Source organism: Babylonia areolata, chromosome 24 (genome assembly GCF_041734735.1).
Source record: "Babylonia areolata isolate BAREFJ2019XMU chromosome 24, ASM4173473v1, whole genome shotgun sequence".
Taxonomy (NCBI): Eukaryota; Metazoa; Mollusca; class Gastropoda; order Neogastropoda; family Buccinidae; genus Babylonia; species Babylonia areolata.
The window spans coordinates 35,460,563-35,472,399 of NC_134899.1; the positions used below are offsets into that span (position 1 = coordinate 35,460,563).

The 11,837-nt window shown below is 44.9% G+C and overlaps 1 protein-coding gene across 1 annotated transcript in view; it reads left to right on the plus strand.

Annotated features, from left to right (window-relative positions):
- Positions 1–11,837, plus strand: part of LOC143298858 (guanylate cyclase soluble subunit beta-1-like) — a 261,179-nt gene that overhangs the window by 167,005 nt on the left and 82,337 nt on the right. Inside the window, exons 4-6 of the mRNA XM_076611858.1 lie at positions 5,518–6,128; positions 8,414–8,503; positions 8,630–8,922. Coding sequence (XP_076467973.1) covers positions 5,518–6,128; positions 8,414–8,503; positions 8,630–8,922 — 994 coding nt within the window. The remainder of the gene's footprint in view (positions 1–5,517; positions 6,129–8,413; positions 8,504–8,629; positions 8,923–11,837) is intronic.

Below are 11,837 nucleotides of genomic sequence, written 5' to 3' on the forward strand. Positions count from 1 at the left end.
CAGAAGGCGGAGACATGAGGGTGTCTGGGGGGTGGGGGTGCGTGGGGCGAATGGATAGGGGGGAGGGGGAGGGGGGACTTGAGTAGCTCTGAGGATGCTGTTGTCGCGGCTCAGCTGCTGCAAAAAGAGGCGAGGCAGGGAAGAGGGGTGGTCTGATTGTTGCTGTTGTCGCGGCGTGTTCCTTCGTTTCGTTTCGTTTCTGCGTGTCTTTCTTTCACGCTTTCCTTCTTTCTTTCTTTTTTATTCTTTCTTTTTTTCGCTTTTTTCTTGTTTCCTTTCTTCTTTTTTTTTTCCTTTCTGTCTTTCGTTCTTGATCTCTTTCCTCTTTTTTTGTTGTTGCTTTTTACTTCTTCGCTGAACTTTGTATTATCGGACTGGCGAAAGGAGAGTCCTTGGTGGCGTTCTAGCTCAGATGAATAAAGAGGAATGACCATTGCTGAAGACCGCTAGATTTTTTCTTTCTTTTATTTCTTCTTTCCTTTCTTTATATTCAAATTAGTGCAAAAAGAAATGCAAATGAGAGTATTGGATACTGATATATCCTCTAGCTAATATCATTCTTACAGGACATAACCAGTGCTGGAACAAAGGACAATGACACCATGATAGCTCGTGACCGTCTGCCATGACAGCCTTGCCAACTGGACAATAATGACCGTCTTTTAGCTTGTGGAACATTGCCAGGGATGTCTTTAAGACTGAGGTTAAATCTGTTTCGGAGAATATGAATTAATGAGGGTGGAGTGTCGGCTGAATATATAGAAGAAAGAGGGTGACTGCTTAAGTTGGGTGGAGATGACGTAGATGTGATCAATGCTCTGATGTTGTTACTGTGTCAGTTGCAGAAAAGAGCGAGGTTGAGGGAAGGGGTGGGGGGGTACTAGATTGTTGGTGATATATGTACGTTTGTTTCTTTATTTCTGATATAGCTATGTTTCGATGCATGCTTGCTCACTTGTTTCGGATTCTTTCTTTCTTTTTTTTCTTTCTTTCTTTCTTTCTTTCTTTCTTTCTTCAGTAGCCTACTCCAGGGTAATCTGCCCACCATTCAGGTTGATCCGAACAGACCAACAGTCCACAGATCAATGTTAGACCATAGGGCATTGGCACCATAGCTCACCGCTATGGTCGTGGCTACTGTTGCCCCGTTTGACAGAAATGACCGTTAGCTCGTGAACCGTTGTTGCGGACGTCGCTGAACTTAGAGGTCAGTTTGCTTTGGAATGGATGAGGAGGAGAGGATGGGTGTGGGAGGTAAGGAAATGGGTAAGTCTCTATGGCTTTTGGTTTTTATTCGGTTTTATTTCCTTTCTTTGTCTCTTAGGATTAACCTTTTGTTTTGCGTATGAAGGGAGGGAATAATCATGTTTTCGTTCTTATTACGTTTTTCTTTTTTTTTCTTTTTTTCTAGATGTCTTTGCTTTCCACTTTTTTTTCTTGTTGGCTTTATTTTCTGTCTGTCTTCCCTTCACATTTTCCACTCTGCTGAGTACGCTTACTGTCAAGCGGGAACGGAAGGACTGTTATTACCGTTCTAAGGTGACTGACCTCATGTTATAATAATAACACCTAGCACAGCCATAGACATCACGTAGACCCAGAGGCTACTCCCACACGACCCAAGCTATTCCAGAGCTTATCCTTTCATCCTTTTTTTCCGGACTGTTTCTTACACTGGATCATGTCCCCCCCCCCCCCCCTTGCTCCAAAAAACAAAACAAAACAAAAAACTCCCTCATGCTCTTTTTCTCTGGCTTCCGATTGGCTCGTTTGACAGACAATGGCAACCGTCCTTTGAAGGAAATGGCTTTTGCCTTTTGAGGTTGAGGTGAGGTGGAGACTATGATATGAAGGCAGATGAAAGGAGCAAGGGTGAGGGGGGGAGGCAGTTTAGAGAAGGAAAGAGTTAGGAAATCATGTGGATGCAAAAGGAAGAAGATAAGCTCTCCCCCTCTCCGCTCCACACCCTACTCTTCTTTTAGACTGAAGGAAGGAAGGAAGGACGGACGGTGATAGCAGGGTACAGGATCCTGTTGGGGGTTGATGGTGGGAGCGTGGTGAGGGAGTGGGGGAGGGGGGGGAGAAGAGGGATAGGGAGTGCACAGTATATTGCTGTCACTGCATGCTGTCTCTGTTGTATTCATTTGTTCGGTTATTCATTCATTCAGTCACACATGGTTCTTTTTTCTTTTTTTTTCTTTATTTCCTCTTCTTTCTTGCTCCTTTCTTTCTTTCTTACATTATTTGTTTATATATGTGTGTGTGTATCTGAAACTGTGTGTGTGTATCACACTCACCCTTTCCTTATTCTGTCTTTGCCTTCAGTTAATTAGATATAACACGTCAATTGATAAAACGTGTTCGTGATGAGCATCGTTGAACTAAGATGACCCCAAGCAAACAGATCCCTCACAAGGAAAGAAAGACAAGTTAATGCACTTTTCTACTGGGTTCCTGTGGCTCCTTTGACAAGCTTTGTGTTGACGGCACTGAAATTCTTACTCTTTGAGATATGTTTGTTTGGAAAATGATAAGGTAGATGGGATGAAGGGTGTTTTAGTACTATCAGAGGGAGTGTGGTGGTGTCATGAACGGAAAGGAAGGTAGGAAGGAAAATGGCTGTTGGCTGCATACCCCACCCCCACCCCCACTCCGCACCCTCCCCCATCCCCCACCCACTTCTGCCTTCTGCTTCTTCATCACAGAACGTTGAACGTGTTTCTCAAGTTCTGCAGAAATAACGAAGGAAGGAAAGAGGTGGCTGAGGGAAGGGGTGATATGTGGGTGTATGTTACATCACTGTTCTTTTGCATCGGTTTGTTTTATTCATTCATTTATTCTTTCGCTCGTTTGTTCGTTCGTTCGTTCGCTCGATTATTCTATCATGTTTCTTTTCGTTATCTTTTTGTTTTCCTTTCTATTGTAAAAAAAGAAAGAAATAGATATATTTGTCTTTTTACGTACAGTTCATACAATCTTTTTCCCCTCTTCCTTTATTTGCTGTCAGTTGAATACACTCATTTTCAAGCATGAATGGTAAGGAGAGTTACTTTCATGCAGACCCAGAGGCACCCACAGACACACCCAAATCGTTTCCAGCACCCATCGGTTATCCTTTTACCTGAGTGTTTTCTTATGATGGATCATGCATTTTTCTGCAGTGGCACCATAGCTCACGCCCTTTCCTCCGTCTTCCGATGGCTCGTTTGTCTGAAAAATGCCAACCGTCCCTTGCAGGTTGTGGAAGGAAATAGCTTTGTGCTTTGAGGTTCGTATATTATGGAGACGACGATAAAAGGAAAATGGTGAAAAGGACAGGATGTAGGGGCTGAGTGGTGGAAGAGGCCGGAGTGATGGATGGATAGAATGGAAGAGAAAGAGAAACGAAGAGAAGGTCTCTTCAAATCCGTTGCGTCCTCTTCGCCAACTGAAAATATCGAAGCTGTTTCTCAAGTCGAAATAAAGAAAGATAAAAAAGAAGAAAATAATGAAAGAAGAAAAAAAATATATTGTACCATTCTTTGTCATGTGCTTATATAGTTCATTCATTCATCCGTCCAGTCATTGTTTATTTCTTCTTTCCTTTCTACCTGCCCTTCTTCCTTCCTCCGATTCACATGCTTTCCTTTGATTTTCTTTTCCTGTCTTCAGAACGGTCATACAACGTTGAAAACCTCTGTTCTCGTCCGATAACCGAGTAAAATACCACGTCGAGTCCATTTAGTACATGGGTGACTGTGTTTGGCACTCCGTTGGACTGTTGGCACCTGTGTATTTGTTGACAGTATCTGTTGGAAAATTCCAGTTTCTCCCTACCTTTTCTTTTCTACAACATTAGGCAGGTTTGTAAGGCCTGGCATATGTTCTGGTCAGCCATCTGCCCTTTATTGTAGATGTGGCCACTCACACGCTTTCAAACGAATCCTTGGAAACCAAAGTGACACTCTGTACCTTTTTCTTTCTTTTTTTTTTCTTTTTTTTCCAATTAATATTTCAGGACTGGGAGGATGCTCGCATCACCATTCTAATTAGACGTATGGCTAGAATGGCTGCAGCCAAATAGGCAAAGACAAATGAGGAGGGCCACAGTGGTCTGCCAGTCATGCCAGAGCCGATACCTTATCATTCCGTGGAGGTCTTCACACGCCGGGTTTTCCATTCGCTGTTTTCCGAGAATCTTTGCTTGCCTGACACAAATGGATTGTCCAATATTGCAGAGGGATACATCGGTGCTTGGAGAAAGTATTGTAGTTATGGAAAAGGCGAGAAAGAAGAAGATAAATCGGGGTGAGAAATTGAAAGCTGAGTTGAGCGCTGGGTTTGATCGATGCTGTGGAATAGCGTCAGGTTCTTTTCCCCCCAATAGAATTACGGGAGTGTATTGTTTGCAGAGATAATGAAGTGGATCTTCATGGGAGGTTGAACCGAAAATACTTCTTTCTATATTCATTATTTTGCAGTATGTCATTGTTTATTTTCTTGTTTCTGTTATTTGTTGCTATTCGTTTCTTCTTCATCATAATCGTGACCATGATGATAATGATGATAACATCATCACCATCTCCATCACATCACCATCATCATCATCATCATCATCGTCTTCAAAGTCGTATTCGTCGTCCTCCTCCTCTTACTCCTCCTCCTCCTTCTTCTTCTTCTACACCTCATCCTTTCCCCTTCTCTGTCACCAACATTTTAGTCATCGCATTCAGGACATTCGTCTTCTTTCTTTCGCTTTTGTCTTTCTTTCTTTCTTTCGTTCTTTTATTCACTCCTTTTTTTTTTCTTCCCGGCTTTGTCGGCGGATGATGGGCTGGTTAGCTGATCACGCGGACATGCCAAATTAGTCTTGCAAACTCTACAGCATCATCAGTCAATGGTTTGCTTCGTTGAGAGAAATAGAACCTCGCGTATTCATGATTTCACAATCATTATTCCCCTTGTCATCCACTGCGTGCATTATTTTGGATCATTTTCTACGCCATTATACAGCATGCGCGCAATATCGGTGAACTGATACGCGCATGCATCTTTGACAAAGCATGAGTATGCACTGATGAAATCAATCAAATGAACCAAGAGACAAACACAGTGCATTATTCAAGTTGAGGGAAGTCTTGGATGGTCATTACGAGATTTTTTTTTTTAATATGAAGTAACCTGACGTTACCCTGCTCTGTCTGCATCTTTCTCCATTTTCTGTTTCACTGTTTATGTCTCTCGCTCTGTCTGTTTGTGTCTGCATGTTTGTCTCTGTCCCTGTCTCTATCTGTCTGCCTGTCTGTCTGTCTCTCTTTCTCACCCTGTGTGTGTGTGTGTGTGTGTGTGTGTGTGTGTGTGTGTGTGTGTGTGTGTGTGTGTGTGTGTGTGTGTGTGTGTGTGTGTGTGTGTGTGTGTGTGTTTGTTTTGTTTTTGTTTTGATTTTGTTTTTTGTCTGTTTGTTTGGTTTGTTGTTGTTTTTTTTCTCAAAGACTCCTCTCATCTCACCTTTGTCATCATCATCTCACCCACACACAGAGATCCCAGCCAGCGACATCCTGGAGCTCTTCGGCAAGATGTTCTTCGACTACTGCAAGGAGTCGGGCTACGACAAGATCCTGAAAGTGCTGGGCGGCACCACCGCCGACTTCCTACAGAACCTGGACGCCCTGCACGACCACCTGTCCAGCATCTACCCGGGCATGCGCGCCCCTTCCTTCCGGTGCACGGAGCGCGAGGAGGACGGGGCCACCATCCTGCACTACTATTCGGAGCGGCCCGGCCTGGAGCCAATCGTCATCGGCATCGTCAAGGCCGTGGCCAAGGAGCTGCACAACGCTGCCGTGGAGGTGGAGGTCATCCGGCAGAAGTCTGAGGACTGCGACCACGTGCAGTTCGCCATCCTGGAGAAGGACGAGGACGACGACGACGACGGTGGCAGAGTGGGCGGCAAGTCCAAGGTGGACCTGGAGACGTGCACCGAGTTCCTGTCGCACGAGCACAAGATCAGCCCCGCCACCTTCTGCAGCGCCTTCCCCTTCCACGTGATGTTCGACCGGCGGCTGAGGATCCACCAGGCGGGGACGTCCATCACCAGGGTCATCCCCTGCCTGGCCCGCCAGGAGTGCACCATGAGGGACCTCTTTCAGGTGAGGGAGGTGGTGTTGGGTGTGGTGATGGTGGTGGTGGTTGTGTGTGTGTGTGTGTGTGTGTGTGTGTGTGTGTGTGTGTGTGTGTGTGTGTGTGTGTGTGTGATGTTGGTGTTCGTGGTGTGTGTGTGTGGGTGTGTGTGTGACAATAAATGGTTTCAGTCAGTCAGTGTGTATGTGTGTGTGTTGGGGGGGGGGGGTGCGGGGGGGGGGGTGTGTGTGACTGTCTGTCTGTCTGTCTGTCTGTATATCTATGTCTGTGTGTGTTGTGGGGGTGTGTGGTGTGGGGGTGGGGGTTCTGATGATGATGGTGTTTGTGTTGTTGTTGCTGTTGTTGTCGGTGTTGTTGATGATGAAAATACTATAACCACCACCACCACTACTCAACTGCATCATCATCGTCGTCTTTGCCTTTCATCATCATACGAGGGTGACAACGATGACGACGACAACGATGATGATGGTGTTTAAAAATCGTTCCTTCATCAAATGAAATACGTCAAAGATAGTATTCCATGTCGATGGTGACGGTAATGATGATGATGATGATGACGACGACAATGACGACAACGACGACGATGATGATAATGTTGACCATGATGGTGACGACATGCACGACAATGAATCTTCATCATTTCCTCAAATGAATCATGATTGCTATCCTGACCAAATTACGGAGAACAATATGATTAGAATAATGAGAGCACGCAGGCCTGATCAAACTTCATCAGACCGTATAAAAGACCCAAGGACATCGATTTTTATAAAAATTCTGATATCCGGCAGAACATAATCAGGGGGAATTCCGGAATGGTGCTTTTTGAGTTGAAGCCAGTGCAAAGGCCACCTAATGAGATGGTTCTGAGGAACACACAAATGAATGCTTGAATGAAACAAAATACACGTTGAAAATAATGCTTGTAGATTTGTGACGCAAACAAATTAACAATGAATAATTAATTACTGAAATTTCATTTAGTTTATGCAATTGATTCAATTAACTCTTCATGTGTTTTACAATGCATCCATATTTGTTATATATATCTAATCGATTAACTCTGAATCTTCGTCCTTTTTTTTTTATTTTATACGAAACCTATACAATATTTGTGCTTGTGAAGTCTTTTGATTTTCTTTCTTTTTGCCGGAGATTAAAGAACGTGTTTTGTAATTCCGATTTGTTTTCCTGTTATTTCAATAATCTTTGCTCATTTCTTTCATTCATTCATTGAATCAGTTCACTGAGTCTGAATCGTTCACTCGTTTGTTCGTATATGTGTTCGTCCGTCTGTCTATCTGTATATTTTGTTCATTCTTTCGTTCATTCATTCATTCTGTTGCTTGTCTATGCATCCATTCATGTATAAGGATACCTTTGCACATTCTGGTGACGCTATTTGGCATTTTGTGTCTTCTCCACCCTCATTGTTTCCTCCTCCTCGATGTTTTTGTTCTTGTTCTCCTTCTTCTTATTGTCCTTCTTGTCTTTCTCCTCCCCATCCTCCTCTACCTCCTCCCTCTCCTCCTTCTCCTTCTTCTTCTGGTTACGTTCAATATTCATCTTGGCATTAAATCACTCCGACGGACCTTATCGTTCTTCATGAAATCTTTATCGTTAACTTTTTTTTTCTTTTTTTTTTTCTTTTTTTTTTCTAATTTGCAACACAGATTTGATCGCCTATCTTTCATCAGAACCCTGGACGATTTTAATAACTGATGTTCCCATTGACAGACTAAATTAGTGTGGATGAAATATTCGCGAACAGTTTTTTTTTTGTTTTTTTTTGAAACATGCTTTGTTTGGGACCCCACTTTTAAAAGTCACCGAGTGATACGTGTACGCTAACTTTTTTTTTTCGTTCCTTCGTTCATTCGTTCAATGTTCATTCGTTTGTTCATCCATGCATCCACATATCAACCGAGTACATCCAGTCATTAATTTCTCAAATGTTGGACACATCATCAGAGCTTACGACAATGTATGTTGGTGGTGCATTTGGTTGTGTGTGCTAGTCACCAAGACAAAGCTCGTAAATCACGCAGCCATGTGCGATCATGGCGAATAATAATAATAATAATAATAATAATAATAATAATGATAATGCTGATAATAATAATCAAAATAACGATAATGATGATGACGATGAAGATAATAATAATAATAATAATAATAATAATAATAATAATAATAATAATAATAATAATAATGATGATGATGATGATGATGATTATAATTATCCCCATAACCTTCTGACCTCCATGACGACCTCATGGCTGTCCTCCAGATGATCCGCCCCATCATGGACCTGGAGTTCTCCAACATCCTGTCCCACATCAACACAGTCTACGTCCTGGCCACCATTCCCGGCGTCCTCGCTTCCTCTTCCTCCTCCACCTGCACCACCAACGGGGACGCCGCAGACATCAAAACCACCACCACCACCACCACCTCCTCCTCCTCCTCCTCTCCTCTCCACCAACAGCACCACTACCACCACCAGCAGAGCAGGGACCGGAACATCTCTGTCATGCGCCTCAAAGGGCAGATGATCTACGTGCCCGAGTGCGACTCCATCCTCTTCCTCTGCTCGCCTAGCGTCACCAGCCTGGATGACATGAGCCGCAGGGGGTTGTTCCTCAGCGACATCCCCCTGCACGACGCCACCCGCGACCTGGTGCTGCTGTCCGAGCACTTCGAGGCGGAGTACAAGCTGACCCAGAAGCTGGAGATCCTCAACGAGGAGCTGACCATGACCTACAAAGAGCTGGAGGACGAGAAGAGGAAGACAGACACGTGAGTGGTGTGTGTGTGTGTGTGTGTGTGTGTGTGTGTGTGTGTGTGTGTGTGTGTGTGTGTGTGTGTGTGTGTGTGTGTGCGTACGTGTGTGTATGTGTGCGTACGTGTGTGTGTGTGTGTGTGTGTGTGTTGTTGTTGTTGTTGTTGGTTGTTTTTTTTTTGGTTTTTTTTTTTGTTGTTTGTTCTTTTTTGGGGGGAATGGTGTGTGGGGGCGGTATTATGATAGTTTTGGGGAGGTCGTGGTGGTGGAGATGGGGGCTGATGGAGTTTGGAGGGGCCTGACTAAACGTGATGGGTTATGCTGCTGGTCAGGCATCTGCTTAGTATATATAATGCGGCGTAAGATTATCGATTTGTCCGAACGCTATTACGCCTCCTTAAGTAACTGAACTGAACTGGGATTGGAGAGAGGTGTGTTAAATGGGGCTGGGGGCTGGAGGTTGATTCGGTGTGAGTTGGTTAAGTGGTGGCGGTGGTCGAGGTGGTCGTGGTTGTGGTGATGGTGGTGGTTAATGTAATGGTGGTTCTTCGGTTTCCAGGAAGACTCGTGGGTTAAATTGTGATCGTAGCGGTTTGGGGTGATTATGGTCAATTCATACAAGATGGTTAGTTTACACCCTCAACACATCGACATAATTTAATCTTCTCACTACAGATAAAAATGCTATGAAAATCGATGGAAGAGATAGAGAACACTGAACACCTGAATTGTTTATTGCACATCAACCATTGGCCCTTATACAAACACGGGGGATGGGGTGGGGGGGTAGGAGGTCGGGAAATGGGATGTACGTGGCAGCAATATTGAATCATATACATATCAAATTCCATCAGTGATACGTTTCCTTCTGTTCATTGCATGAAAATAAACTTCGACACATTCTGGTAATATTTCTCGTTTTTTGAGTAGTGTTCCCAAATCAATCCTTATGTAGTCATTCAGAAACGTTTTCCTGATGTCCCTATACAATGCGCACTCAAATATTACATGTTTTTTTTCATTTTCAGTAGAAGATTTTACAGCATAACCACAATTGAGTTAGAGAGACAGACAGATTGATACATGGAGCCACAGAGAGCCACAGAGAGACACGGGGAAACAGAAAGCGAGTACAGTAATATCAGATCAATGTCATTTGGACATATAACATAAAACCAGTGAAAAGAAAGAAAAGCTACATGTGAGAAATGCGGCAAAAACAGAGAGGGGAACAGAGTCAGAGAGAGACCAAGCGAATGAATGAATGAGAAAGAGACAGGCAGAGAGAGAGGGAGGAGACAGAAAGAAGAGAGAGAGAGAGAGAGAGAGAGACAGACAGACAGACAGACAGAGAGAGAGAGACAGACAGACAGACAGACAGACAGACAGACAGAGAGAGGGAGAGGAAAAGAGTGGTGCCCAAGGTGACGCTAAAACGTGATTGGGTGAGGGTGGTTCAATGAAGTGCGATAGGCAGTGTCAAACTAACGCGCTCGCGCATCTAATTATTTTTGTTACTAGTCACAGCATTGAACACTTGAACCCCCAGGGTGAAGCACTGATAGGTCATCGATCTCAAAGTCTCTGGGGTGCGGGGGGGAGGGGGGGAGGGGGGAGGGGGGCGGGGTTCGTGGGGGGCGGGTGGGGGGAGCGGAGTCAATCAGTTCAGCGCAGAGTTTCACGCGTTCAGTTGTCAGGTGGTGTGAGAGAGTTCACATCACCTGTCGGGCGCCTCCCCAAAACATAAAATTGGCTTTATCGCTGCCGACCTTACTAAGAGGGGTGTCGTGTCGTTCTGGAGGTGTCAGCGAGTTTTCCCTACTCCCCAAATCTCTCTTTGCACCCCCCTCCCCCCGCATCCCCCCTCCCTCCATTACCCCTCAACCCTTTCGATACGTGGCCCATTTTACCTCCTGTAAGTCAACTTCTACCAAGATTCTTTTAGTCTACCTCCCCTCAGCCCTTTCGTTTCTCTACCTGCGATGGTTATCGCCGTCATGGGAGATGGATGTGGACACGCCAAACCTGAATGTAATTAGCTAGGAAGGAGGAGGTTAGACAGGTGAAGGGGGGGGGGGGGATAGTAGCGATGTGTTGATTATAAAGAGGGAACTAACAAGAGGTAGGTGATTTTGTAGAGGGTGTGTGTGCTGGGTGTGGGGGTTGAGGATGGGAGAAGTACACACAAACTCACAGCTAGTTATATAGGTATATAAATAGAGAGAGAGAGAGAGGTCATTGATCCAAGAGTCCTTCCTATTCCATCAAGGGTCATTCAGTCGATCGCTGAGTTCGCAAGTTCAGTTGTAAGATGGTGAGATCACACCACCTGTCGGGGCCGGCCAACATCCTGGAATTGGCTTTATCGCTGCCGTCCTTACCGAGATGGGTGTCGTCGCGTCCTGGTGGTGTGGGTGTTGTGTTAGATAGCCAACTCTCACCCCCCCCCCCCCCCACACACACACCCAACTGTCCCTGCCCTTCCTCCCCCCCACCACCTTCCGCCCCCGACTTCTATACTCTCTCCACCGTCCGTCCTTCTTCTCTCTCTTTCGATTTGTTTGTGTGTTTTTTTGTTGTTGTTTTTTTCCTCGGATGGTTATCGTCGTCACAGGAAGAATGGATGTGAACAGGACATTCCTGACTGTAACTAATCTGGAAGAAGAAGGTAAGACAGGTGAGAATGGTGGTGATGTGCTGATCGTAAAGGAAGAAAAAACAAAACAAAAACACCACAAACATTGATGTTATTGCAGAATGGGAGACGGAGGGGGGACGGGGGGAGGATGTGTGTGTGTGTGTGTGGGTGGGTGGGTGGGGGGGACTCAGGTGTAAGATGAGTTGTAGTTTATAGTGAACGGGGCACAGGTTCTCAGGGATGGGTTGCGGTGTGTGGTTTATTGTAAATGGGGTGTGGGTGTAAGGTGAAAAA